Source organism: Aspergillus vadensis (genome assembly GCF_003184925.1).
Source record: "Aspergillus vadensis CBS 113365 unplaced genomic scaffold BO88scaffold_1, whole genome shotgun sequence".
Taxonomy (NCBI): Eukaryota; Fungi; Ascomycota; class Eurotiomycetes; order Eurotiales; family Aspergillaceae; genus Aspergillus; species Aspergillus vadensis.
Genome location: NW_020292039.1, coordinates 2412430 through 2439375, shown reverse-complemented (window position 1 = coordinate 2439375; position 26946 = coordinate 2412430). Strand labels below are relative to the sequence as shown.

The window sequence follows — 26946 nt, the reverse complement described above, 5'->3', positions numbered from 1 at the left end:
CACTGCTCACGTACTCTCTTGCCTTCTCCGCGCCACTTCTCACCTCAGAGCTATGGTATCTATCTATCTATCTACCTAATTCAGCCGGTTCTCGAATTTCCCTGGGCCACGCGGCGCCCTAAGCCTTCATGTCGTTACTAAACGTTCTATAATAGCAGTCCTCTTCTGGAGAGGATATCCGTCGTTCTATCATCGCAATTTTTGTTCACTACTAATTCCCGAAATATCGGTCCGGTTCTATTAGATCGACTCAGTCAAATAGCACCGCGGCTCATGCCCCAAAGGCGCTACCACAATAAGAGCCGACATGGCTGTTCACAGTGTAAGAAGAATCGCACAAAGGTTAGTTACGTGGCTCCTTGCGTGTCCCGTGCTCATCGTAAGTAGTGCGACGAAGATAGACCCCAGTGTGGCCGATGCAGAAGAATAGGTTCCGCTTGTTCGTTGGCTACTCAGCCAGCGAATCTGGTATTCGTCGCACCCAGAAATGAAATGCCTTCAAATCAAGCGACAGACGACCCAGTTCGTATCGATCATCAATCATCTAGCATTTCCGACGGATATAGCGGCCAATCCCCTAGCGATTTGCTTTCTGTTGCAGCTTCCACGCCTGGTACGGAACACTCTGACATGGAATGTGACTTTACGAATACAGAAAAAGAACGGTTGAGGTTGATGAATCACTACGCTTTACACACATCAAGAAGTATCACGGACGTCATCATACCACGAGACAAAAACCAATCGTTATGGGGAGAGTGGGTTACTGAGCTGGCTTTCAAACACAACTTTCTTTTGCACGGCCTTTTGGGATTGAGTGCCTTACACTTGGCTCTTAAGGGGGTTTCACCGCAGAGACACACGGTCATGGCTATCCGCCATCATGATCTCGGTGTCGCAATGTTTCGGCCACACCTTTCTAACATCACACCCGAAAATCATGATGCTGTTTTTGCATTCTCATGCGTTGTCGCCCTCTATACTTTTGGGATCCAGCGTCCCTCTGAGCCTACAGAAGATCCTATCGACAGGCTTCACCAGGTCTTCTCTCTCATTCGGGGATCATCCTTTCTCGTCAAAGCTGATCACGAAACCATGGTACGTAGTCGTTGGTCCGTCTTGATGTTGCCACATCCGTTTCCACCGACGGTGCTGTCACCTGAGATCGAAGATGTGCTAAGCAAACTCCTTTCACACGCTGCAATGGCGCCCGAAGCCGCTCGCATGGGTATATATGAACCAACCATACAAACTTTGAGACACAGCCTTGCAATGGCAATTATGTATCGCCGCATTAAAATGACATTCTCATATTTTGCTGTTATTTGCCCGCCAGAGTTCTGGTCAATGGTGCGCATTGCCGAGCCCCTGGCTCTGGCCATTCTAGCCAATTACGCAGTTACTCTCGACTGGCTGCGGAGGAACATATGGATGGCATACTGGGGGAGAGAAATAGTTGTTGCCGTTCGTAAGGCATTGCCGCTAGACTGGCACGAATGTATTGCCTGGGCTGTCCAAGAAACGGAACGCCCATCTGAATTAGATGGGCTTGGGCGTTACTCAGCATCAACATCAGATCCACTGCAAGAGAACGATCAGATTACCACCTCATTATAATTATAAGTTGCGCGCGGTATCATCTTCGTAGGAAAGATTCCTTGGAGAGACCTCACACCGTTCTAAAGTTCTAACTATCTATCTTTTTTGCTCCACGCAGAGCGCCTCCCCATATGAGCTGATGTCGTACCCGTTCTCTTCCAAATACGCCTTGAACCTGGCATCCTCGGTTTCCAGCTCTCGCGACATATCCGGGATCAGGAACCACGCTATCAACGCACCAACCATACAGAAAGCCGAGCCTATCAGGAAGACGGCTTGTTGACCTTTTTCGGTAGATGAGAACGAGTCCTGAATGGGCGTAAATACTTCAGTCCCGATTGATGCACCCGCCTTTCCAACTGCGGCAGCCAGACCAAGGAAGTGACCACGAAGAGGGGTGGGGAACGACTCTGCGGCGCACAGAAAGGTCGACACACCGGGGCCCATCTCACCCAGGGCGTTGAAAATGCCGTACATAACGACGAACAACGGGAATACTGACTGTATCGGGCGAAGAGCGCCGCCCAGAATGAAGCCCCATATACCCCAGAGCACGAAGCCGAGAGCCATGTTCTGCTTTCTCCCAATTTTATCCATCAGGAGCCCTCCCAGCAGGCAGCCTGGGAGATAGAAGCAATTAACAACCGTCTGGTGGACCATATCAGCATCTCGATATTAGGACATCCGGCTGCTTGTTTTACGTACACCGTACCCAATATTTTCCACTGTTGTGTTGTTTGGGCTGAGTTGAGAGATGATGGTGGAAGTGAAGAGTCCAAACGGATACGTGACAAAGTCGTAGCAAAACCAAGCGAGAGCTAAGATATCAGGACGGTTGATGCAATTAAATCCAGGAACAAAGCTTACAGGTTCCCAGAATTGGTTTCCAATACCTCCGAAGGACAAGCCAATATGGATACCGCGACTTGATGGCATGCTTGCGATATTGCTTGGAATTGATCATGCGAATCCGAAAGAAACACATGAAAACCGGGATCTGTCACAGTTTTCAGTACATTACTTCGTGCTGAGGTTTCTTATAGCATACCACAAAACCAAGCCCAAAACAGACTCTCCAAACCCCACTTTTGACATCCTGGTGGAAGCATGCGAGAACAATAAGGGCCACAATACCGGCGGCCACGAAGCCCTAAGTATAGCTCCATTGAGTGACATGAAACCTAGTCCGGTGAGATTGAGACACGTACCATATCCACAGCAAAATCTGTGGTTGACGCGACCAGAAATCCCCTCTTCTTTCGAAGGTTGGCGGTCTCATCAGCCGCCTCAGTTGCACTGGTTGCGCAGACAGGATACTCGCCACCAGCTCCGAAGCCAGCGATACCGCGAGCAACAATCATCATCCAGAACATCCTAATCAGAGAGTCAAAACTTCTGGTTGATACTTCGTTCAATTGAAGCGAGTCTCACCCCAACTCCGAGGTACCGTGTGCTGCAGCAGACAAGATGATACCAAGCACCAAGAACAAGGTAGTAGCCACCACTCCTGTCCTTCTTCCTACTCGGTCAATCAAAGCACCGAAGAAGAGCATACCAAAAATCTCCCCAATAAGGAAGGAATTTGATAGTCTGGTTTTGATGCTTGAGGACATGGTATCTTTATACCTAATGCCAATGAATGCGTCAACAGATATCCCTAAGCTACGAGGCTCCTGATGGGGACTAACAAGACAGAAAACAAAGGCTCCATATAGCCGACTTTGCGGATACTGAGATTAGTGATGTTTCTTGTGCAAGCTGGGCATGGCATGCTAGGCACAGGCTTCGCAAAAGGTGAACTCACTGATCTGAGCGTTATAGCCATCACTGAAGAGTCCCAGTCCCGAGACGACCACGTTCAAAACACCTGATGAGGCCCGTAACTCACCATCTTCCATAGAATTGGTGTCGTCTTGCTTCATTATCTCGCCCTGATGGCTATGCTTCATGGTGTTTTCAACCCGTTCGGTCGCGGAGCAATGGGTTGCTACAGCCATGATAGAAGATGCCAATGTGTCGACTGTAGAGGTGTGTCCATTGGGAAAAAGGAATGATTGCGACTTCGTGGGCTATAGTCTGTCCTTAACTTGTCCGTTGCGTCTTCACTATATCTACTTCAGTGCAGCTAATAGTTCTCTGGGCAACAATAGACTCTTCGAGAACGTGCCATGCTATCCAATAGCAGCCGGCATGGCTCGCACGAGATACATAGTGTTGCATCGCTGCTGGCATGCCAGCCCACCTTTCGTACAACAGGCGGAGAGTTTTCGGCGAGGTCTATCTAATGTAACAGAAAGGACAAACTATACCCAGTCCAGACAGGGCCCTGGCGGGGATCTCCGCCTCGCTTAGGCAAAAGGCCCGTAGTCCGGCGGGGCTTATCAGGACGGCCCGCGCCCTATGATAGCGCCTAGACCCGGGCACATGGGCATTTTATCGCATCCTGAGTGGTTCTATGCCTCAGAACACCTTCAAGGATCAGCCTGTCTCGTGCCTGGCCTCTGCGCAACCCCTCGCTGACACTTCTGCCTCATACTCCGACATTCCCCACTCTAGAACACGGACCTCGCACCGGCCCGGCATAGTGACATATGAAGGTCGGCAGCTGGAAGTAACGTTCATGTGCAAGGGGGCTCGCATTAGAGGATTTATGGGCGCGATGGCCCCAATCTCGGTCGGGCAAAAGGACATGTGCTCTCTGCAGATTGAATCGAAGGGTTAGTCCGATCATATCAAGACTGGCATCATGAATAACAGCTATTACGCACTGACGGAGGACCAACTCCAGTTCTATGAGGACAAAGGATACTTGCTCATCCAGGGCTTCTTTAATGCTCCTGAGACAGAGGTCCTACAACAGTGGACTCAGGAAGTCCACGACCTCCCAAGGACCCCAGATGCATCTTATATGCCTTACGAGGTGAGAATCAAAGTGTGACCTTTCTCAGCAGCCGGCTGGCGAACTAATCCCGGCTGCAGGAAGTCAATGCAGAAGGCAAAAGGGTCCTCTGCCGCACAGAAAACTATGCCAATTCTCATGCTGGCTTCGACAGTTTTCTGCGTGGTGAACGCATCTTAAGCGTTCTCCGTCAGCTAGCTACAGAGGACATGATTCTTTTCAAGGAGAAGATTAACTACAAACTCGCTGGTAGTGGTAAGAAATCAACATCTGCTGCACTTGGCAGAGGAGCAGCTAATACAACGCAGGTGGCTTCTCTCCTCATATCGACGCCAATGCATACACCCACGTCAAGAAGATTAAGCACCTGACGGTGCTCGCTGCTGTTGACGAAATGACCTCGGAGAATGGTGGACTTGACGTGGTCGACGGCAGTCACCTTATGGAGGTACCGCTTGGAGAGGACCGCTGCATTGAGCCTGGCTGGGTCAAGAGCCAAACATGGACGCCTTGCAATCTACAACCGGGTTTGTTTGTGCTGAAAAAACTGTTATTCAAAGATTAACCATCAATTTACTCAGGTGACATTCTCGTTTTTGGCTCCTACCTTGCCCATAAGAGTGGCGCCAACACCAGCTCCAAGGACCGACGCGCAATCTACGCCACATACAACCGCTTGGCTGAGGGTGACCTGCACGATCAGTACTATGAGGATCGCCGCAAGCTGTGGCCTGCCACGCACATGCGGAAAGAGGGGGAGACGTATGAGGAGGGCAGAATGCGGTATGGCTACGGCTCCCCGATGCTGACGGTCGAGGGTCAACAGCCGGTACTTGCGTAGCGTAAACTTAGGGTGCAATTTTCATGAATGCATAGCTTGCTGAAAACGGGCAAAGGAGACATGTGGACGGAAGGAGTCGATAGTCTGGCGTTCTACAACTTCAAATCTATACCACGAAGTAGTAAACCACGTAGATCAAACGATTGTTCACCACATAGCAACATCTATGATTAAGAGTTTACGCAGCCAGGAATCCAAATGCCAAAAAAATCCAAGATACAGATGATATTCATAATCCAATTCGGTATTTTCATAATGAACCAAATAGAAGCGAAAGCACGTGGGTTCATGAAACCAGCAGGAAATTACACCTATATAACCCCTCTCCCCCTAGTCACTCGCCCACATCCACATTATTTTCCTCCCTCTAGAGCATAATTACCACCTCCACACACCTCTCCCCGGCCCAACTCCTCACAATGGCCCTCAAGACCCCCCTCGAAAAAGCCACCTACCTCGTAACCTCCCTCGAAGAATACGGACAAGGCGACTACATCGGCGAATCCATCAGTCAGCTCGAACACTGTCTACAAGCCGCGCACCAAGCCCGGAAATCAGGTAGGAGAGCCACTCCACTCAACCACTTAAGCACCAAATCATCACCACAAGAAAAGAAACAGGATAGACTGACAAAATCAACTCCTTCCAGGCGCATCCCCCGAACTAATCCTCGCCGCCCTCCTCCACGACATCGGCCAAATTATCCCCCTCTCATCCACGAAGGAAGTCCGGATGAACCTGAAATCTAACAACGATAACACAAATACCGAGAATGTCGGCCGGATGGGCCACGAGACTATCGGAGCGGAATACCTTCGCTCACTGGGTTTCAGTGAGAGGGTGTGTCGATTAGTCGAGAGTCATGTTCCTGCGAAGCGGTACATTACCCCCTCCCCTTGACTCCCACAACTACTATATTTAGATCTTATACTGATAAGAAGATAAATGAGTGTGATAGATACCTCACCGCCACAAACAAAGCATACTACGAGACATTATCATCCGCATCGAAGAAATCACTCGAGTTCCAAGGCGGGCCGTTCAAAGGCGCGGAGCTAGAAGCCTTCGAGACGGATCCGTTGCGCGATGAGATGGTCAAGTTGAGGCTTTGGGATGATGCGGCCAAGGTTCAGGGGATTGAGGAGAGTACGCCGAGGGCGGAGGAGTATCAGGATTTGATTCGGGTGCATTTGGAGGGGGTTTGTTAGGGTAGATGCTAAAGTTTTTGGTGGTTTATGGTTCGAATGGGTTGTGTGAGGTTTATATAGAAGGTATAGTCTTCAACCTTGACATTGACGAAGTCCTCGAAGAGATGTGTCTATCCTGTACGAAAGGTTATAGTTCTCTATGAAAGGCACGGCTCTACCTGTCCGTAAGAAGTCCTATACTCCCATTTCAACCCAACACAGATCAACAACCAAACCGTACGAGAAGAACAGCCTTTACAATATAATCCATTACGCATTTAGCGTCAAAAGAAAAAATGATATTTCCACATAGAAAAATATACCATTCGTCACGACTGGAATTTAGCACGCAGTACGGTAAGAATACCGAGCGGAAGAAAAAATTATGCATTGTCGGGGAGTCGAACCCCGGCCACTCGCTTGGAAGGCGAGTATCATAACCGTTAGACTAACAATGCTTGTTGTTATAGATGGGGACTATTCTATACCTATAACCCAAAATTGCAAAATGTGTCTAATGATTATTTTTCTATGAAACAGAATAGCAAACACCACTCTCAGTTCCACTAAGAACGACAGATGCCTTAGTCGAAAGAGTAGAATATCTTTATCTGCAATACTTGGTTCGTTCAGTGCTGTCAGGGACCACGAAGCTGAATCGGTCGGTTCATCTCTTAGGTAGGACGACTGCTAGAGGGGAGTGGCTACTGTATACTGCGTTTGGGGATTTGGACTTTAGGTGACATAGCTTCGCAGTCGAAGGCATGCAAATTGTCGCGTTCTAACGGAGTTGGTGTAATGCAGATGATTTGCTTGCCGAGTCAAGTAGTTCATTACATCGCTCGATATGAGGGTAGTGAGGGCCGATCGATAAACTACTACCTGCGTGGACATCGGGCATTCTGCGAGAAGCCCCGCCTCTACATTGGCCAATATTGACAAAACATTTACGGGGCACCCATTTTCACAAAGACAGGATATAACGAATCGGTCATATCGACGTAGATCATATACGTACAGGGAAACGCGTTTGATTGTAACAGCCACTCGACACACTATAAACATCATGTGCCAGTCAAAGACTTGGTGTATTCCAGACAAACTTCTAGATATCATTTGACCATCGACAGTGTAACCAGACGCCATAAACACGCACACCCAGACCCATGGATTTTGCACCAGAACCCAACACCCACAACCGCACCGGAGAATTGCCAAAAAGAAAGTTTAAAGTCAAAGCGCAGGTAGCAAAGAAGAGAAAATACGCGGGACTATGCACATATTATACCCCGGCAGCAACAATAGGCAGAAAGTAGAAATGAGAAGAAAAGGATATCTGAAAAGGCTCAAGAGCGCGGAGAAGAAACGAAGATACCTGCGCCGGTGAGGCGTTTATTTCACCCGCGTGGGACTTCCAGCACTGCCAACGCGGCCGCTAGCCTTCCGGACCTTCGTCTCACTCCTGGTGTCTGTCGCACGCCTGGGGCTCGTCCGAACCTTTGTTACTGCAATCGCTCCACTGCCACTCTTGGTGCTGACAGGAGTCTTCGGTGCTGCATACGTGGCAGCATCGCCCCAGTTCTCTCGATCATCGTCATTCAGGGTATAGCTAGCAGTTACCGTAGCAGAGTAACTAACAGACCGCTGACTGGGAGATGCGACAGGGGATCTGGAGGAACGCTTCGCCAACATACGCAACTGGATCTCCTCTTCACTCTCGCTGCTGTCGTTGCTGAGACGGTGGTGTCTGTGGCTGGTCTGTTCGGAAGTCTTATTGCCATCCTTGTCGACAACCAAGCTTCCAGATGTGGTACGGGCATATGGGTGATGGCGAGAGTCTTTTCTGTGTGATTTGCGAGGCTGTCCAGGAGTGGGTGCGGGGAGGTACTCTTCCGCCGGGGCCCCAGCTCCTTCGTTGTGATCGATCTCGCCAAGAGCAGCACGCTTAGAATGGCCATTGTTCGGCGGCGTGGCGACAGGTCCGTTGGCCCGCTGTCTGGTAGATGGCCGTCCAGGGGTAATGGGAGCAGCCTGCATCTGAGCCAGCTTCTCCTTCATCGAGTCCTCGTAGAACCACTCGCGGAAAGAGCCCTGGTTGAGGTGTAGCCAGTGCTGTTGAGGACCGACCACCATTCCTGGTCGCATGAATCTCATGAACGCAATGATCTCGTTGGCAGTAAATCCGTATCTGTAGATGAGGTACGCGCCGATCAAGCATCCAGTCCTTCCCAGGCCGGCCTTGCAGTGAACAGCAATGCCCTTCTTCTTAGAGATCATCTCGTGTGCCATTTTGATAAAGCGACGGACAAGTGGCAGGGGAGGGCAGGTTCCGTCTTCAAAGATCATATCCACATGGGTGATGCCCAGAGCCGTAAAGTAGGAGGGGGAGTACAGCTCGGAGTTCAGTCTCACAACAAGGCCGATGTTGCGGGATGAAAAGTGCGCCAGAACGTTTTTGAAAGGAAGAGGTAGCTTTGAAGAAAGGACTTCAGAGACAGTGGATGGAAGCGCTGCGAACTCGGGCGTGTTTTGAGGGATAGGCGCAATCGGTTGGTGTTGCGGCGAGGCGAAAGCGAGGAACTGCGGGGTGATCCAGTTGAAATCACCCATGTCAACACGCTCAAACTTTTCGTATCTAACAAAGATGTCAGTGGAGTCAATAAGAGCCAATTGCTATTATACATACTCTTCAAGACTAAAGTCCCTGAGGCTACAGAGCGACTGCTCCTTAGCTTTCCACACACCATAGACGACATCCTGGATGTTTAGGATGAAATCCGCCTGACTATAGCCTGCGTCACGGAATGGCATGTATGGGGGGTCGGCTTGCGCAATGGGCGCCAGAGCGAGGTGCGGGGGCCAGGCCTGGATCAGGACCATGTAGCAGGCAACCAGGCAAGCAGCATTAGCACGGCTTCGTGCATCCGTCTTAGAGTAGAACACCACTGCACGATCACGGTTTTCAGGCTCCCCAAGAATCTCGTGGAACTGGACCGCGAACCGATACAAGTGACCGATGTGTAGAGGGCCGAAATCGGCATGGAATGAGTTGTACAGCAAGACATCATCTACTGTGAAATAGACGGGACTGCGCTTCTTGCTAGGAGTGCTAGGCTGAGCCCTCGCAGAGCGCTTGGACGGTGATCTCGGCTGCTCTAGGGGATAAGGAAATGGGGTTCGTGCATCGGGAGGGTTGTCGTAGGAGGCGAGGTAGAGACGATCTGTTTTGCCCGAACGTTTAGCAAGCTGCACATAAAACACTTCCACTGGCGATGTAATTTCCAGCTGTTGCTAATCCAACATGCTCAACGTCGATGGCAGGAAGCTAACGAACCTTGAATATATTCAATCACTTGTCCATAACCACTGTTGGTAGCCATCTTGACTTCGGCGATGCGACAATCAAAACAATAGTCGCTAATGGGGGCAACGTGTAGACCGAGGAATGAGGGAAGGAAATGCTTGACAAGATGAACCTGTCAAGAGATGCAATGCTGCAATTGAAAGGCGTCGAAGAGCTTTGTCGATTGATAGAAAAGTAAACAAAATAACAGTTCTGAACTAAAGGCTCATGATCTGATCTGTTGGCGCTCCTAAACAAAAGGTGATGCAAATAAGACACGGGTGCCGATAGGGTAAGGATAGCACGAGGAAGTCCAGGGGATGAGGAGGAAGATATACACGAGCCCGGACAGGGAGCGGTAGAGGCTGGAGACCGGCAGTGCGGAGCGTGAGGGGAAGAGAGGAGAGGAAGTGAGGGAAAAGTTGGCCGCACGAGAAGAAGATAGGCTCGAGGCCGATGAGTCTGCTTTGGGGGGCAACTGCGATGCACGCTCAGTGGCTGCTGTTATGTTGTAATTCCCCTGATCTGGCTTAGCGGCCGCCGTTGACAGGACAACGTCTGATGCCTCAGGCTGCCGTAGCTCCGGGTGATGTCCCTGGCCGTCACGGGACTGTCATCTTAGTCAGCTTCTGCTGCCTCCCCACAGGCAAACCGATCAAACAAACGGTCCGCCACACTCATCCTCTCCAGCCACAAACATTTGCACCCCTAACCATGTGACAGCCCCGTGACCTTTGTTTGTTTTGCGGCCATTGTTGTTGGTATCAGGATGGTTGTCGCATCAACTTGGTCCCCTCATCAGTATGAAGGTCTCACAGGCCGGATTGTTTCTTCAGCCAGCCTTCACTTAAACTTTTCTCTGTCATTCCTGCTGTGTTCATTGCTGCAATAGTGACCAGGATCTACTTCACCTGTCTGAAGCTAGTCGTGTCGCCATACATATATATATAGTGGACCACATATGTCTTCGACATTTCGCCAGGATAGTACTAACAGGTGAAAAGTCTAGACAATCATGCAGCATTGAAATGAGTGATTTTGAAATACGAATACAGCAGCTATTAAGTAGAGCTGCGCAAAATCATGGACGACGAACTACAGACATACTGTTTGCTCGTTTAATTGCAAAGGCTGCAGTTCCCGCTGACCCTTCTGAGTTCAGATTTCCTGTTGATCCTTCCACACCAACGCCTCACTTGGCTCAGTCTACTGTTACTTAACCTTACCGCTACGCACATACTCCTCCCATATCAGCACATCGCAGAGGGAAAAAGACAGTGATGTGGACTTCGTCATCCGAGATCTCCTAGACTCTGACGTCACCCATCGTGCACCTCAAAGCCAAGACGTCCTGTACCTGACTAGTAACTATCTAACACCACTAATGGAGTACTTCATCCACCAGGACATACGATTACTACTGGAAAAACTTTGTTCGGTAATGGATGAAGGGCCCTTCCGACCGTGGTCAGGTACCGGAGGTGCTTGTCGATGGATACTTTCGTCTGAATCTCGGCCGATGACGGGGTCATTGAGCTACCACGAACACGAATGATGTATGGTTTGGGCAGTCTCAAAAATGATATTTAGTGGGGATGCTATACTCGGTTAGCGTATGGGTGGTTAGCAAGCCGATTGCGGTTGGAATCTGCGCCTTATCGTTATGCTGATCGCTCTGCCCAACAACGGTTCTCGAAAATGTAGTGGGTGGATCGGATCGACAGGGATGGAGGTACCTGGCAACCTGGCAAGCAGACAGCGGCTGGCTTTTTCTGCGAACCTAAATCACTTGCACACCATCACCTTGCCATTGCTGGTATTGATTACGTCGTGCCGCTGGATTCAAACTCCTATCTGCTTAACTACACAAGAACAAGGACTATGCGATTAATAGTAACTTGCTCATTCGGTGTTGCTCCTATCGAACGCTCCCCTTCGACTGGGACCAGGAAATTTATTACTTCGCCGAGCTAACAGCTGACTATAAGCCTTTGAAACTTCTGGGTCAATGATCTTCATGCTGACCAGAACAGGAATATACAGGATAAGGTTCCGCGGGGTTTCTGGGCGAGCCCCACGCTGCCCACGGAGGTTTAATGAGGTACAGACATTAACCTCCGCAGTGCTGCCAATGCGACAGTCTTGACCATCATCGGCAATCGCATTCAAGTGGAGCACCATTTAAGATTTCGCTATTGAATCCCTATCCCACGGTAGGAGAAAGGGACAGAGGTCAATTTACACCCGCCCACATCAAGCACTATCGATTCTTGTCTGAAATTTGGTCATGGCATACTACGATATGAGAGACAAACAATCACCAACAACTTCTCAGCATCATCATATGCACCTATACCGTTTGCATTATCAACACTGCATGAATGAATATGGTTCTATATGCGATGTAAACCCATCTGGTCAGAGCAGGCTGGCATCGAGCTTGCCTGCTATCTTCTTGATAGCTTGCGGGCTTGGATTAAGCTCATCGGATGAATGGCGTTCTACCATCCCATCTGAAACGACGGGGTGGTGTCATTGGATCGCGATGTCGATCCTCATTCATGCGAACTCCTAAGGTGCCCGATTCGATGGATATGGAAGTCAGCTTCATTGCCAACTTCCCCTGAATCAAAGCCCAGCACGAAATCTTTTCCAGTGTTGTCTATTTAATGGAGTGTCCTCCCGGTTGCTGTCCTTTCTCTTCCCAAGCACTTCGCTCACTGTCAGTCGTTCTCTAAACCTTCAAACTCTCATTCGCTCCTTTACAGCAACTACAATACACTCACTATCTTTCTTTATCCTATTACCCAAATAACCCAAACATCACAATGAAGTTCACTGGAATTGCTGCTCTTGCCCTCGCTGGCAGTGTCTCTGCCGCCGCTATCCCGGTTGTGGATACTACCGTCCAGTCCACTCTTAGCCAGCTGACTGGCGTTCTCGGAAAGGTCGACAATGTTGTCGGTGGCCTTGTTGGCTGCGCTACCACCGATCTCACTGATCTGAAAGACGGTATGCTATTTACGGCCGTGAATATTTGCCAGGGAGACCCACTAAGATTAGATATGTAGAACTTTCCACCATCGAAGGCAAGCTGACCCAGCTGCTCCCTTCCAACAAACGTGACCTCACCGGCACTGTCGGTGGCGTTGCTACGCCTGTGGTCGGAATCGCTGGTGATGCCGCTGGCACCGTTAAGGGTGTTGCTAGCGGTGCTGTTAACACTGTTGGAAACGTTGTTGGTGGAGCCGTCAACACTGTCGAAGGTGTTGCTTCTCCAGTTGTCAAGACAGTTGGTGGTGTTGCTTCTCCTGTTGTCAAGACAGTTGGTAATACTGTCGACTCTGTCGCCTCCCCTGTTGTCAACGCGGCTGGTGGAGCCGTCGGCACCGTCAAGGGAGCAGCCAACGGTGTTGTCTCTGGTGGTATGTACAAATACCCAGATCGATGTCCAATAGCTAAGATTATACCAGCTGTTAACCTGAAGCGTGACATCACTGACCTTTCTGGTCTTTCTGAGACCCTTGTCGCCAAGATCCAGAGCGGTAAGTGAAATCCTGAGTATGAGTGGTAAAGTAAGCTTGCTGACTCTTCCAAGGTGACCTGACCGCCGGCGCTCTTGAGAAGGTCCTGGACCTCCTCAGCCAGAACGGTAAGGTGATCTAAGAAAATCTCGAAGGAAACATCGCTGACAATGGCCTAGGAGGTCTTGCCAACCTTCAATCCGTCCTTTCCCTTGTGTAAAGGATGACTCGTTCAAACAATTTCTGCCTCCTCCCACGACATACATTCCTATATTCAGTGATGTGTCATGGAAACCTTCGACCAGGGAAACCTTAACGAAGTCATGACTTTGTGGGAGAGCGGTTCTGTTGTACATTCGAGCGTATCTTCTCTGTTGGCCGAGGAGAGCAGCCTTGGGGGTCTTCCGCCTGCCGTATATATACTTTGATACCAGAATAATTGTAATGTTTGAAGCCACACTCATTCTGCTGCCTCGTAGTCGAAGAAGGAAAGTAAATAGATGATGATAATAACATGGATAAACATTGCTCGATGATAAACCCACTGTTTCTAATTTTTCCATAATATTTAGGCAATTCGCGTACCCTGTTTACCCAGAACCAGGAATAACAGTATTCAATTAGAGTATAGTGACTGAAATGCTTGGCAATACTGCTTGCAAGAAATAATAGGCTGGCAGAAATCGCCAGGCCATATCATAGTAACACTCGTTGTAGCCTGAGGCCTCAATGCTTACTCATGCCTTATCGCACATCCCACTCTTTCCCCGCCTCAATATCAATCTTTCTCACCAGTGTTGCGCTCTTTACTACACGAAATCGAGTTGCTGTTGCACTGGACTCACTTAAACTTCCTACTCTCTCAGAAAGGCATACGCATATCACCATGGCATCCAACGGAACCCCCTCCGAATTCCCCTACACCCTGTAAGAACAGCCAAACTCCCCTTATATCACCTCAACATCACTAACCAACAACGAAACCCAACAGAACAATCTCCCTCCCTCTCCCCACAAACCGCCTGGCGTCTGCCGCCCTACGCACTCTCGAAGTCGACACCGAGCTCTCTCCCTTCGTCAAGCGCAGTTTCGCCCTGACAACGCCGACCAAAGAGCAAACCGCCGACGAAGAAGCCAAAACCGTGCTGGAGACGACCTACTGCGCGACGACGAACCGCATGCTGCGTGTCTCTGTGAATGGCTTTATGGAAAACCTGGCAGTGGTGCTTGGAGTGATGGAAGAATTGGACGTGGATGTTCTAGATGCGGATGATGAGAAATGAATGATGGGTCTGTCTTAGTGCAGACGGAAACTGGAAAAGCAAATGCGAGGTTTACTGTGCTACGTTATGCTACATGCTACATGGGGCATCTCATGAGGGACAGATGTGCCCAATTATTGGGTCGATCAAGACTATATCGGTATTTTGCCGCTGGTCATGGTCGTTCGGACGGAACACGGATACCGGATGTTCCTCGCGGTGCAGACAAGCCGCGTCCGGGGGGTTGTGGATGGGAGATGTGTGTACCGTGGATGGGGCAAACCACGAACGTATCTGTGTACGTGGGCTTGTTCGGCGATGGGGCTTGAATTGTGATTCGGGTCAGGAGTGTGTACAGCGGGTTGGATAATATGTGGATAGCGTGGAATGTGATCTGCCGGATTGTACGATGTGAGGGTCTAGAATGAATATATCACTAATGCTGTGTCTTCTCATAATGAAGCCTGGCAAGGGTAACGAATAGATACGAAGATTATACGGGCCCCATTCCTGAAAAGAGCCAATGCCACTAAGCTCCAATAGCCGTGCATGATGACCATGCCTTAATTTAAAACCCCAGAACTCACAATATATTGTATCCACCTCAAGTCTCAAGTATTTGGAATTCCTAAATGAACCACCAGTGCACTGATCAGAACACCCAATATCCCCCGATCACTAATCAATTCCATGTGTGCATAATAACCCTGCATCCTCAACCAACCACAATCGCCATAAATGCAACCAAACCCAAAGCAGCAAAAGCGCCGGTGGCGCCGTAACGGGAATTCACACGTGCAACAAACCCAAAGCCACTTCTGGGCCCGAAACCGTATCGATCGACCCGCAATCATTATTCAGGCCATTTTCTGCTAATGATGACATCGATACTGGTTCGGGTTCCGGAATCTCTTGTTCCCGATCCATCTGGTTCCATTTCCCCCCCTCTCTCATTGCTGTTCCTCTTTGGGATTTGCGCCTGCGACGATTATTGACTGCCGGGCCCCCTCTTCTCTCTTCTTTCTTGTCTTAGTCGCTGATGCGTTTGTCATCGATCATCCCATTCACTGATTTATCATCCTCAAGGTCGAGACTCACCTCATCAACTACATATCTACTTGCGCATTCCCTGGTACCAGTCCGATTCATCAGAACTACTGCTCCCACTGGTCCATATCACCTTGCGACATCACTGCGATCAAGCCACCGGAACATTTTTCCTCTCCAGCGCATTCACTCTCCACCAACCCTATCATCACATTCATCAAGACTACTATCAACCATGTCTTCTGCGACTACCTTCTACGACTTTGAGCCTGTCGACAGTACGTTACCCACCCTCCTTTACTTCCTTTAACCCCACCCCACCCCCCCAGCTTCATACCCAACTAACCACCCTTCCCCTCTCAACAGAGAAGGGCTCCCCCTTCCCCCTCACCGACCTCAAAGGCAAAGTCGTCCTCGTCGTCAACACCGCCTCCAAGTGCGGTTTCACGCCTCAATTCGAAGGCCTGGAGAAGCTCTACCAGGACATCAAGTCTAAGCACCCGGAAGACTTCACCATCATCGGATTCCCCTGCAACCAGTTCGGAAGCCAGGACCCTGGAACCGACGACGAGATCCAGTCGTTCTGCCAAATCAACTACGGAGTGACCTTCCCCGTGCTGGGCAAGTTGGACGTGAATGGCGACAAGGCCGCGCCGGTGTGGACATGGATGAAGGAGCAGCAGCCCGGTCTGTTGGGGCTGAAGCGCATTAAGTGGAACTTCGAGAAGTTCCTGATTTCGGCCGATGGAAAGGTTGTGGGTCGCTGGGCTAGTTTGACCAAGCCCGAGTCGTTGGAGGAGCCGATTCTGAAGGAGATTGAGAAGGCGAAGAAGGAGGGCTCGTTGGCTTCGTTGAAGAAGGAGGAGGCGACGGCTTAGGGTGTGATATCATATTTATAATATATTTGTGTGAGAGGACGGGTGTTTGGTTGGGATGATACCATGCAGCAGTGGTAGCTGCTACTGCTGCTGTCTTTTTATACTATACTGAGTATTATATAATGGCTGTTACGCTACGCTAGGCGACTGGTGTTGCGAAACGAAAACTCTTCAACTGCCGTGTTCTGGACAGTGTCGTTATTTCATATCAATTCATATGCTAATTTAATCTCTTGTGTTTAAAATCATGCTGCAGCGCTACCCTTGGGGATCAAATTGCGCAAAGAGAGATCGTAAACCACATCCTCCACCTTCTTGACCTGTACCACCGCACTGCATTAGCATTCCATAACTTACACCCACCTTTCATAGGTGGAAACTTACACTGTATTTAATTCCATCACTCCTCTTCCGCAGAATATCATTCTTCAGATTCAACAACTGGAATCCCGCAAATAGATCCTTGATGAAATTGCCAATCTGCACCGGCCGAGTGTAATCACCGAGAGTGACCGAGTTGACAGCCAGACGGGCCTGTCACACCTTCTATTAGCAAAAAAACAAAGCATTCCAATAACATAATAAGATTGGAGGAAGGGGGTGACTGACCAACTCCTCAACCATAGAAATCAGCGCAAGCAGATACTCCTCAATAGTGAGATGGAAGGCATCCTGTTCCTTGAGATTTACGGGGACTAGAGATTATCATTAGAATCAAGTCCACACTCTGACTTTCTGAAAGGTAAAAGATAGACAGAGAACATACCACCCAGGAACTTCCCAACCTCTTCAATCGTCAGGAACGAAGAGGAGCTGTTCGTCTTGTACTCTTCCAGTCCGCCTAGCCAAGCGCAGAGCTCGATCGATGAGACCTGTTGGTTGGTTGGCCGTTAGCTCTCATCTGCAACAATCAAACCCCAGTAATAGAAGAGGCACGCACAAGGTTCTGCAACTCGCGCGTCCACACCCCATTGTACTTGTAGAACGGGTGCTTGTCCGCCACAGTCTTCAACCGAGATACTTCATCCCTCTGGGCGATGATTTCCTTGGTTGCGTCATCGAGGACGGGTTTCACTGTTCGTATTAGCTATATCCCTTTGAATACCCTTCAGATAGAGGGAGAAAGAGTTAAGCATACACTGATCAGTGGGTGTAGAATGAGCCCGCGACAGAATAGCTTGGGTAGATCTTCCTGTCTAGAATATCAGCCAAGCGAACCCCTTATATTGAGGATCTCCCCAATGCGATGATGAAGAGAGAACGGATGGTAAGTAAATACCCTTCCTAGCCAGCGTCTGCACAATATCATGAAGTTCCTGTACGATCCGTTAGCACAACGGCGCTTTGCTTTCGGGTTTTGTTTCTGCGCTTGGCGCGGGCACGGGCACGGGGGAACTTACATCGCGGACGGCAGCCTCCTCGTCAATTTTGGCCTGCAGGTCTTCGAAGATGTTGTGATCGATCATCTTGGATTATTTGTTTGTTATCTGATGTGTTGTGGTGAGTGATACTAATTGATTGGGATTCGCGTTGCGGGAGAGATGTTGATGAATGTTACGTCAGGGAAACAAAGCTGAAAAGAGAAATTGTGGGGCAGGTAGTTTTCTGCCGCTTTGGCTTTGGATTTTATATCACGGCGGATGAGTACCAGTAGAGATGATGGGTGAATGTTTTACTGCAGAAGAGTAATCTAGGTTCAGTAACGGGTTCTGAGGATGTTGATGAATTTGATGTTTATTTCACTATTAGTAGCGCCTTTCGCAGGTTCAATTCAACTGCAATGCCACTACGAAAGAAAGATACACCCCACCATACAGCTGCTCCTAAATACAAGCACCAGTCACTAGTGATTGAAAACATCACATTCTTCTTAATACTAACTCAACGAGCCTCTATGAAAGCCCACACAATCATAAATCATAGCAAAACTCAAACAAAATCAATTCCACAACAAGCACGACCATCAGTAGCGGTACCTTGTCGAGTAATCTATAGCAGAAGTCATGCATCAGCCAAACCATCCAGCCAGTACAGAATAACTCAAGATAATAGATAGACTTACCCTTCGGACTAACAACCAGACCACGTCCCTTCTTCGCACCCTTGTAAATGGTCTCAATGATATCGATCATCTCCTGCTTGTCTTCAAGCACCCAGTTCAACTTGTTGTTGTTACCTGTACCGAAATCACACATCATGTGTTTATTCCGGTAGAAGAACATGATGGTCATTGGGTCAAAGAGTTCGTACATCGTGTTGAACTCGGGTACCTCATCGATGTCGCAGAGGTAAATGACAGCGAAGTCTGGTTGGGCAGTTAGTCACTGAGATTTTTTCTTGCCAGGGAAGAGCTTTGGGAAAGAGAGAAAATGGATGAAGGGTTCCTTGACGTACTCTTCACACGTTCGGCGATCTTGAAAAGGACTTCGTCTTGACGCATGCCTATGATTCACTTCATTAGCACTGTCTTCTTGTGATAGAGACAAATTCGGGATGTCCTACAGTCAACATCATGATCGCGACCGAATCGGATGACCTATACAGCCTTGATTAGTATCATCTGCTATGGTCTAGGACCTTGACTTGGGAATATGTATACGCACCACGAGTCTGTCCTCCTCGGAAAGAATAGCCTGGTCGACGTGCCAGGCCGTACGCAGATGCGGGAGAACGACGGAACCCATGGTGACGAATTATAGTCTTCTAACGCTATGTATAGCACTTTAAGTTGGTGTTATCGAGAGGAATTCGTTGGTGCTCTCGCAACTTGCAAGTGATGTAGTTGATAACGATCACGTGGATGAGGAGGTAGTAGCGAAGAAGTTGCTTTGCTTGCTCCTTCTCGAAGTTTCGGATGAGGTTTCTAACCAAATGCTCTACAGAACGCAAGACGTTGGAATACTATGACTAGTCGATATATGTGAAGTATCTACTGTATCGCACTTTCTTCTCCAACCAGCCGGACAAGCCGACCAAATTGATGAAAAAAGGGTTGTTCGCGTCGATCGGGGATAGTGTAAGCCCGATGACACTGTGCAGCAAGACATGCGCAAGCACAGAGGTCTCGCCACGGGGTGCAAAAATAAGATTAATCAATGTTGTGTTCCTTAGAACACTTTCAGAGATTAAACTGAAAAGAACAGATACTACACTTGATCTAAGCCAAAAGGCAAAGAGAGCTGGAGAAGAAAAGAAGAAAATTTTTAAGGAGGGGGGGTGTGCGGGGTTTCTTTATGCTTGGTTGGGTTGGGCGTGCTGGCGCTAGTGGGTCTTGTGTCTGTTGTGGGCGGCATGTGCGGGGTGTTGTGTTGGCTGCGATTCTTTTCGTTTTTGGGTTCGTTTGTTGGTTCCTGTTTTTCGCGGCTGTCCTTGTGTTTTCTTTGTATGTTGTCTCGATGTTTCTGACTGTGCTTTTTGCTACTTTGTTTGTTGCTTCGAGTTTCTGGTTGTTCCTTCTCTATTTTCTTTCCCCTGTGGGCCGGTTTTAGTCCTGTTTTGGCCTAGCTTGTGCCTGTTTCTGTCTCTGTCTTCACCCGTCGTTCCCTTCCGTCCTATTGGCGCTGTTTGCTGTATGTTTTGTTTGTTGCATCTGCTTTTCTTTTTTGTCGTGCTGTGTCTGTGTGTATGCTTATACTTTTTGTGTGTTGACTTCCGTGCTGCTATTATTCTCCATGTCTGAGCTTCGGGGATCTGCCATTTTGGACGATTTGTCTCTTCCTTTTTTTTTGTCTTTCCTTCTGTTCTTGTTTTGTTTGCCTGGACGGTTGGCTGGAGGGTGTGTGGTTATTGGCAGTTGCGGTCGGTCTCGCGAGGACGGACTTTTGGGTTTTTCTAATTCTGGATATTTTTTTTCTTTTCTGTTCTCGTCGTTTCTTTGGTTTTGAGTTTCTTTGTCTTCGTTCTCTCTTGTTTTGGGCTTTTTTTCGTGGTTGTCGTCCCGGTCTTTGGTCTTGTCGGGCTGCTCGGTTATGCGGTCTTCATCTCGCTGGTTGGTGCCGTTCTTGTGGCGGTTGTTGGTGACATGTCCTTGTTTGGCCGCTGCCTGTCGTCCGTGTTTGTTCCTCTGCCTTTGCCGTAGCTCCAGTGTGTCCTATGTACTAGTCTGCCCCTTTGCACAGTTTTTCGAATTCGGTGAAGCCGCAGTGGTTGCGTTCTTGGCTCCGTGTCGTCTGGTCCTCCCAGGTTGTTTATGTGGTCTGCTTTTCCAAGTTTTTGTACTTCGTGGGCGCTTCGGTTGGTGATTCTCTTAGTGGTTGCTGTCTTGCCGCACCCTCGGCTGTCTGCTCATTGGCGGGTGCTGCTTGTGGTCGGGTCGGGGGGTTTCTGTTAAGTGGGCGCTTTTTCTTTGTTGGGGGTTTTTCGTTGTGTGTTTTGTTTGGGTCTTTCTTTGTTCTGCGCGGAGGGATTGTTATGCTGCTTTGGTGGTTTCTGGTTGTTGTTTCGGTGTTTTTTGTTCTTGGAACGTTTGTTTTTGTGCGTTTGCTTTTTTTCGTTGTGGCTAGCTCTATTCATGTGGTTCTGTTTGTTAGATACCCTATTTAGTGGTTCTATCTGTGCCTCGCTCCTACTTGTGTTTTGTTGTATGTTCCGTTGTTGGGTTTTGTCTGATTTCGCTTGCGTTTGCTCTTGGTATCTGTATAAGTTATCTGTGGCGTCGTTCGCTTTGCCTTCCCTGTGCTGTCTGTGTGCTGTTCTGGTTTTGGCCTGCTCCTGGTGCTGGGCTTGTCTGTGTTGTGTCAGTTTCCGTTTCGGGGGCGGGTGTCGGCGCACTCTGTTCGTTTTGTGTGGGCGATCCTTTTGGCTTTCTTCGCTTCCTGGTGTTCGTTTGTTTGGTCGTCACCATTTGGCCCGTGGTTCTGGCGTCTTCCTTGGATTTCTGGCTGTTGCTTGCTGGGGTTTGGTTGTCTGGCTCTGGATTTGTGTGGGTTTTCTTCTTTGAGGTTGTGGGGAGGTTTCTTTCGCGGGGATGTGGGTATATCATCCCTGTTTCGTTGTTTTTTTGCTGCGTTTTGCGTCTCGTTTTGCGGTCTTTGTGGCTTTCGTTATCGCTGCGTGGTGTGTGTGGTTTCAGGTTTTGGCATCTCCTTGGGCGGGCTGGCGTCGGTGTGTCTTGGATCTGCTTGGGGGTGGGGTCTTTTTGGCCGTGTTCCATGGGTACTTTCTCTTGGGATCCAGGTGTGTTGTGGTGTCTTGCTTTTGTTTGGTGTTGTTGGCTTTCTGCCGGACTCTGCGCGTTCTCTTCTCCGTCTTGTGCGTTTTGTCTAGGCGCGGGCTCCGTGTGTGTGTTTCCTTGGGGGTGTGTCTGCGGGTTCACTCGAATCGGCTTTTACCGCGGTGTTGTGTCAGCTTTTTTACGGTCGGGGGAGAGTGGTGGCTTCCTTCCTTTGCCTGTTTGTTCTGTTTTTTTGTGGTGTTTTAGTGTTGGTGGGTGTCGTTTGTTTTCCGATTGTTTGAATTCTTGTGTGTTTCTCTTTGTATTGCTGTCCGGAGTCTGTCTCGTCTTGTTGGCGTGAGTGTGGTACGCGTGTTTGTGTCCTGTAATTTGTTCGGTGTTCTTGTTGGGTTGTTAGCGGTGTTTAGTCGTGTGATATTTGGTCTGTCTTCTTGTTTTCTCAGTTCTCTCTTTTTTGGGTGGCTGTAAGCCTTGCTGCCTTCCTCTAGCTCGTTTGTACTTTTCTCTTGGTTTGGATTCGCTTACTCTTTTTGTGGTAGCTTCCGTTTCGGGCTCCGTTGGATTCTTCTTTACGTGGCTGTCCTGCTCGTGCCTCTCCGGCCGTTTGGGTCGTTTGCCGTCCATTGCTCTCTCTTTCTTTGCGCTATGTCCCGTGTCTAGCGGTTTCGGGTTTGCTTGTTTTGGGCTTGGGGGGCTTTTTTATTGTCGCTCTTTGCGCTGGGGTTTTGCATCGTTGGTTCCGTCTTCCTTGCTCCTTTTTGGTAGCTTTCTTTTGCGTTGTTTGATTCTGTTTGTTTGTGTTCTTGTGTTTTCTTTTGCGGTCTTTTTTTCTTCCTTCATGGCTATTGTTGTAAGTTCCTTTGGCTTCCTGGGGAGGTATTTGTGGTGTGTTTCTTTGTCTTTGGTGGCTTTGTGGTTCCGAGGTGCTCTCCCTGGCTGTCGGTTTGTGAGTATTGGGTCTCGCAGCCGCTTGGGGGTTGGTGGTTTCTTTAGCCTGTTAGTGTTTAGGCTTTCTCTTGGTGTTTGCCTTTATTGGCGAGATTTTCGTGAGCCGGGTGCTCTTGTTTTCGCTGATGTATCCGTTGTCTTTTTTGGCGGCTTGGCTTTCCTGGATGCCGGCTGGAGTTTGTTCTTGATTTTTGGCTTGGTCTGGTATTGCTTTTTTGTTGCATTTGTTGTCTTTTTCTTTTGCTTGGGTTCTTTTTTCTTTGGGTAAGTGGCTGTTTTTTCTTTTTCTTTGGCGGTTTTGTCTTCATCTGGCTCTTTTCTTTTTGCTTTTGCAGCTGCTTCGCGCGCCGTCGGTGCGGTTTCGGCCTGTTTTGGCGTTGGTGTCTTTGTGTTTTGCCGGGGTGGTTGTGGTGCTGATTTGGATGCGGCTTCGCGGTGCGATTCTGTGCGTGTTGAGGTGGTGTATTTTTGGCGTTCCTGATTGGTTTTGTCCTTGACTGGTCTGAGTGTTGGGGTGGTTTTTTTTTTTGTATGTGGGGTTTTTGTGTGTTGGGACTTGGTGGTGTTTTGTAGGTTATTGATGGTGTGTTTTGCTGGTTTGTAATGATTTTATTCTTGGTTTGCGTTGTTTCTGAGCGTGTATTGTATTTTGGGATTATCTTAGGTAATTTTTTGAGGGTTCGTTTTGTTCTTTTTGTTGGTTATCGTTCGGGTTGTCTTGAAGCAGCTGTTTGTATTGTTTTTTGTTGTCTTGGCTCGTATGTTTTTTATCCGGGGCTTATGTTTTTCCCGGTCCGTTGACCTGCCATTTGGGTGTCGCGTTGTGTTTGTTGTTTCCGGATTGGCTTTTCACTTATTGTGTTTCTGGGCTGTGCTAGCTTCTTGCGTTTTTTGGCTTGTCTTCCGATTCGTGTGTTGGTTGTGGACCCGGTGGTGCCTCCTGTTGTAGTTCGTTTCGTTTTGAGCTAGGTGGCTGAGGCGGCCTGCGCCGTGTTGGTTTGGGTTGTGGTTCTTTGAGTGATGTTAGGCAGTATCTGGAGTTGGTCGCTTGTGGTTCGTCGTTTCCAGTTTTTTTTAGTGTGTTTGTCTCTCTGCTTTGGGGCCTTCTTTGTTTCCACCATGCTCTTTCATGGGTGCCTCTTACCGGTGGTTGGGTTGCGCCTTCTGTGGGGTTGGGGCTGTGCAGAGCGGGGCTCCATGCTGTGCTGTTTCGTTATTGTGGCTTGGTCCTGGGTCAGTTGTGTCGGGGCTGTTATGAGGCCGGTGTTTGTGTGCCTCGTTCCTCCTGCTTTTTGGGTTCTTGTGTGGGTTATTTCAGTGGATGTTCTTTTCCCTTTCTCTATTCTCTCTGTTTATCTTGTGTGGGCGTTTAGACCCCCTTGTACACGAATGACGTCCTCTTATGGGGCTCGGTAGTGGGGGGCCCGCTTTTGTGCCGTCATTGCTTGGCTTTGATCTCTGTGTATTCGTATCTGTGTTCTTTCCGAGTCCCTGTTTTTTCTGGTGAAATTCGCTTTGATTTTCTGTGTTGGTCGGTTTTGGGGCCACGCTTCCCGTCTGGTGTATCTCATGTCATCTTTGAGGGCCCGATTTGTCGCATTTGTTTTCGGTGTTCTTGGGGGGCTGCTGGAGGGCGTGATCTTTCGCTAGGGTTGCCTTTGCGTCGGTGGTGCGTTTGTTTCTCGCGGGGTTGGTTTCTGGTTTGAGTTGCTGTTGGCGGTCGGAGCTGATATCTGGGCGCTGTGGATGGTGGGGTAGTTGGTGGGTGTTGTTGTGGCTGGTTTTGCGCTTGGGTTGTTGTTTTCTTGGGGGTGGCTCGATGTTGTTGTTCCCGTGATTTTGCCTGTGTTTTCTTTGCCGCATGTCGGCGTTCTGCGCTTCCAGTTGGGAGCGTGTGGATTTGTGTGGGACGCTGTGGGGTGTCTGACCGTTTCTATATCGGGCCTTGTCTTGTTTATGTTCGAGCCGTTTCTCGGTTCTTTTCGTTGGCTGGTTCGCTTTCTCGGCTACCGGGCTCGTGTGTTGGTCCACGTCGTTGATCTGTTCGGGCGGCTTCCCGTGTTTGGGGGGTTTGTGATGGCCCGGTTGGCCATATACTGTATTCTGGCTATTTTGACGCTTTGTTCGTTCGGTGCCCGGTCGTCTGTGCTCTTCACTTTCGTTAGGGGTTATGGTCCGTTGGTGTTGGTCTCTGTTAGGCCTCTTGTATCTTGCGACATGATGTGTGCAGCCTCACTTTGTCTTGTTCGGCAGTCCCCGGTGCACCTGGTGATATTTTTTCCGGATGCTTGCTTGGAGCTTCTTTTTGGCGTGATGCTATTGGTCGTCTTTTGCGTCTTGCTCGTGCAGTGCGGCATCTCGATCGTGCGCTGCTAGGGTTTTGTTGTTCTTGGTGACGGTGTTCTCCTGGGCTCCGTCTTCGGGTGCTGGTTCGTCCTGGTTGTGGTCTGTGGCGTGCATTCCGCGGTTGGCGAGGCTTTGGGGGATGCATGCTGTTGTGACGCTGCTGGCTTCCTGGCCGAGTTGCTGGTCTTCGGGCTCCAATTTGCGTTCGTGCGGAGTGTGAGGTCTCTCGGTCTCCGGTTCGCTGTGCTCCTCTGGGTTGACGGGGCTTTGTGCGGCTGTGATTCGCTCCTTGGTTGCGCGTGCTGGGGACCTTACTTGTTCGTAGCCCTTGTTTTGCGCCTGGCTCTATTGGCGTTGCTGGAGTCTCTGAACTCGGTGTTCTTTGGAAAGCGCGCTTTTTGCCTCCGGAATTTGCGGGTCGTCGCTGTGGTGTTTTTTTTCCGTATGTCCACTGGGGGGTTTGGTGCGTGTACGGTTGTGATTCAGTTGTGGTTTGTTGGCGTTTTTTGGGTTTGGTAGTTGCCGGGCGTATCTAGTTGGCTTGTTCTGCCGTGTGCTGCCGTTGTGTCCCCAGTTGCTTGTCTTTTTGCTCTGCTTTCACTCGCTCGCTTTATTGTACTCCGTGCTGCTGTCTGTAGCAGTAGGGGCATTTTTCGGGGCTACAGCGCCTCTTGCTTGTTCTTGTGCCTGTCTCTGTCTTAGCTGTTCCTGGTCGCTGCTCTGTGCGAGTAGATGTTTTTGCTCCTCCGGCTGTGGTGTTGTGGTCTGTTCGGTGTCGAGCCTGGGGTTCCCCATGTATCTGCACTTTTCCGCGCTCCTTCCTCGACGCATCCTGGTTTGTCACTGGCGTCCGTCCCGAGCGCAGCGTCTCTTTCTTGGTCGGTCTGCTTTGGGCCTTTTGGTTGATCTTTTGCTGCTTGAGCTAGTTTAGGTTGCCGTTCTGCTTCGGTTTTCCGTTCGGCCCCCACATCTGAGCCCCTTTTGGGTTTTAGCGGCTGCGTTACCCTCTATTCTTTTGGTTAGTGTTGCGTGGTGCTGTTTCATGGCATGTGAGTCTTGTTGTAGCCCCGGCCGGAGGGCGTGTGGGCCCGTGGCAGTGGCTTGGTGATGCTTTTGCTGACTTGAAGTACTACCCGGTGATCGGCCCTGTTGTGTTTTGGGGTATCTGGTGTTCTTTTCCGCCTGCTTGTTCCTATCGCAGGTCTGCAAGGGATGGGAGTGCCTTGGGGGCCGGCTGTGGGGCTGGCCCTCTTTTTGTTCTTTTTTTTTCTTTTTGGGTTCCTTGTGGCGTGTTTTTTTTTTTTTGTTTGTTTGTTTTCTTACTTTTGTGTGGGCTTGTATCGGTGTCTTTTCTTGTAGTCTTAGAGGGGCCTGGGGAGTGGGAGGGGTTGCTCGCGTCAGTATTTTCGTGTTGCCGCGTTTGCGCTTTCTTTCGGATTTTGTTTGAGTTTATTGTGGATTTTATTTTGGTTTCTTGTGTGGTTTGGGGGATAGTTCTTGGATTTGCGTTATTGGGGTGTTCTTTTGGCTTGTGTAAGTTTTGTTGCCGTTTGGGGGTTGTGGTTTCGTGTTGTGGTGGGTTGATTTTGGGTTATGGCTGTCTTTTTGTGGCCTGGGTTGGGTTGCGTTGTTAGGGGGTGTTTGGTTTGGGTGTTGTGTTTTCTTTTGTTGGGTAGTTGTTTGTGTGGTGTTTGTGTGTGCTGGTTTTTTTGGTTGGTCTGTTTGTTTGTTTGAGTTGGTTGTTGTTGGTGGGTCCTTGCTTGTTTGTTTTCTCGTTGTTTTGTCTAGGGGTGTTAGGGGGGGTGAGGGGGGTTGTGTGCATTTTTTGGTTGTTTTTGTTTTGGGGTTCTGGCCGTTTCTTGCTATTTGTTTTCTCCTGTTTTTCTTTGTTGTTGTAGG

The 26946-nt window shown here is 49.3% G+C and overlaps 12 protein-coding genes and 1 non-coding gene across 13 annotated transcripts; 6 read left to right on the top strand and 7 right to left on the bottom strand.

Annotated features, from left to right (window-relative positions):
• The first annotated feature begins 56 nt into the window (after window positions 1-56).
• On the top strand, window positions 57-1672 carry BO88DRAFT_400521 (uncharacterized protein). The gene is made up of 2 exons (XM_025705596.1): window positions 57-342; window positions 388-1672. The coding sequence occupies exon 2, from the start codon at window positions 493-495 to the stop codon at window positions 1615-1617; it is 1125 nt and encodes a 374-aa protein (XP_025568653.1). The 5' UTR covers window positions 57-342; window positions 388-492; the 3' UTR covers window positions 1618-1672.
• A 23-nt stretch (window positions 1673-1695) lies between these two features.
• On the bottom strand, window positions 1696-3658 carry BO88DRAFT_378510 (MFS general substrate transporter; the record flags this gene model as incomplete). The annotated part of the gene is made up of 8 exons (XM_025704443.1): window positions 3404-3658; window positions 3288-3357; window positions 3031-3225; window positions 2808-2973; window positions 2648-2749; window positions 2467-2596; window positions 2305-2417; window positions 1696-2247 (listed from the first exon to the last, which is right to left on the bottom strand). The coding sequence occupies exons 1-8, from the start codon at window positions 3594-3596 to the stop codon at window positions 1696-1698; spliced, it is 1521 nt and encodes a 506-aa protein (XP_025568652.1). The 5' UTR covers window positions 3597-3658.
• Window positions 3659-4001: 343 nt separating this feature from the next.
• BO88DRAFT_24341 (phytanoyl-CoA dioxygenase family protein) lies at window positions 4002-5413 on the top strand. Its single transcript, XM_025702155.1, has 4 exons — window positions 4002-4519; window positions 4579-4753; window positions 4807-5025; window positions 5080-5413. Exons 1-4 carry the CDS (start codon window positions 4346-4348, stop codon window positions 5337-5339), a joined length of 828 nt encoding a protein of 275 aa, XP_025568651.1. The 5' UTR covers window positions 4002-4345; the 3' UTR covers window positions 5340-5413.
• A 308-nt stretch (window positions 5414-5721) lies between these two features.
• On the top strand, window positions 5722-6547 carry BO88DRAFT_483855 (HD domain-containing protein; the record flags this gene model as incomplete). Its single annotated transcript, XM_025712249.1, has 3 exons — window positions 5722-5897; window positions 5989-6217; window positions 6298-6547. The coding sequence occupies exons 1-3, from the start codon at window positions 5759-5761 to the stop codon at window positions 6545-6547; spliced, it is 618 nt and encodes a 205-aa protein (XP_025568650.1). The 5' UTR covers window positions 5722-5758.
• A 365-nt stretch (window positions 6548-6912) lies between these two features.
• BO88DRAFT_t11 lies at window positions 6913-6984 on the bottom strand. Its single transcript has one exon. It is a non-coding gene; the product is annotated as a tRNA-Gly (tRNA).
• A 532-nt stretch (window positions 6985-7516) lies between these two features.
• Window positions 7517-10295, bottom strand: cdcA (phosphoprotein phosphatase CDC14). The gene is made up of 3 exons (XM_025709293.1): window positions 9861-10295; window positions 9213-9747; window positions 7517-9161 (listed from the first exon to the last, which is right to left on the bottom strand). The coding sequence occupies exons 1-3, from the start codon at window positions 9904-9906 to the stop codon at window positions 7919-7921; spliced, it is 1824 nt and encodes a 607-aa protein (XP_025568649.1). The 5' UTR covers window positions 9907-10295; the 3' UTR covers window positions 7517-7918.
• A 2276-nt stretch (window positions 10296-12571) lies between these two features.
• Window positions 12572-13640, top strand: BO88DRAFT_24298 (uncharacterized protein). Its single transcript, XM_025702154.1, has 5 exons — window positions 12572-12881; window positions 12941-13294; window positions 13343-13414; window positions 13468-13521; window positions 13573-13640. The coding sequence occupies exons 1-5, from the start codon at window positions 12698-12700 to the stop codon at window positions 13611-13613; spliced, it is 705 nt and encodes a 234-aa protein (XP_025568648.1). The 5' UTR covers window positions 12572-12697; the 3' UTR covers window positions 13614-13640.
• A 540-nt stretch (window positions 13641-14180) lies between these two features.
• BO88DRAFT_378499 (CTAG/PCC1 family protein) lies at window positions 14181-15166 on the top strand. Its single transcript, XM_025704442.1, has 2 exons — window positions 14181-14320; window positions 14385-15166. Exons 1-2 carry the CDS (start codon window positions 14280-14282, stop codon window positions 14674-14676), a joined length of 333 nt encoding a protein of 110 aa, XP_025568647.1. The 5' UTR covers window positions 14181-14279; the 3' UTR covers window positions 14677-15166.
• A 325-nt stretch (window positions 15167-15491) lies between these two features.
• Window positions 15492-16812, top strand: BO88DRAFT_378497 (glutathione peroxidase). Its single transcript, XM_025704441.1, has 2 exons — window positions 15492-15980; window positions 16069-16812. The coding sequence occupies exons 1-2, from the start codon at window positions 15695-15697 to the stop codon at window positions 16578-16580; spliced, it is 798 nt and encodes a 265-aa protein (XP_025568646.1). The 5' UTR covers window positions 15492-15694; the 3' UTR covers window positions 16581-16812.
• Window positions 16750-18134, bottom strand: BO88DRAFT_400514 (translin). The gene is made up of 8 exons (XM_025705595.1): window positions 17981-18134; window positions 17860-17896; window positions 17719-17772; window positions 17521-17654; window positions 17347-17452; window positions 17190-17275; window positions 16965-17114; window positions 16750-16900 (listed from the first exon to the last, which is right to left on the bottom strand). The coding sequence occupies exons 1-8, from the start codon at window positions 18044-18046 to the stop codon at window positions 16826-16828; spliced, it is 708 nt and encodes a 235-aa protein (XP_025568645.1). The 5' UTR covers window positions 18047-18134; the 3' UTR covers window positions 16750-16825.
• Window positions 18135-18439: 305 nt separating this feature from the next.
• Window positions 18440-19449, bottom strand: BO88DRAFT_400512 (DIM1 family thioredoxin-like protein). Its single transcript, XM_025705594.1, has 5 exons — window positions 19184-19449; window positions 19083-19116; window positions 18975-19022; window positions 18643-18885; window positions 18440-18569 (listed from the first exon to the last, which is right to left on the bottom strand). The coding sequence occupies exons 1-5, from the start codon at window positions 19262-19264 to the stop codon at window positions 18544-18546; spliced, it is 432 nt and encodes a 143-aa protein (XP_025568644.1). The 5' UTR covers window positions 19265-19449; the 3' UTR covers window positions 18440-18543.
• A 1773-nt stretch (window positions 19450-21222) lies between these two features.
• rex3 (putative RNA exonuclease Rex3) lies at window positions 21223-22377 on the bottom strand (the record flags this gene model as incomplete). The annotated part of the gene is made up of 3 exons (XM_025707997.1): window positions 21223-21841; window positions 21911-22134; window positions 22279-22377. The coding sequence occupies 3 exons, from the start codon at window positions 22375-22377 to the stop codon at window positions 21223-21225; spliced, it is 942 nt and encodes a 313-aa protein (XP_025568643.1).
• A 2640-nt stretch (window positions 22378-25017) lies between these two features.
• BO88DRAFT_410178 (uncharacterized protein) lies at window positions 25018-25878 on the bottom strand (the record flags this gene model as incomplete). The annotated part of the gene is made up of 3 exons (XM_025707996.1): window positions 25018-25392; window positions 25420-25603; window positions 25667-25878. The coding sequence occupies 3 exons, from the start codon at window positions 25876-25878 to the stop codon at window positions 25018-25020; spliced, it is 771 nt and encodes a 256-aa protein (XP_025568642.1).
• Window positions 25879-26946: the final 1068 nt, after the last annotated feature.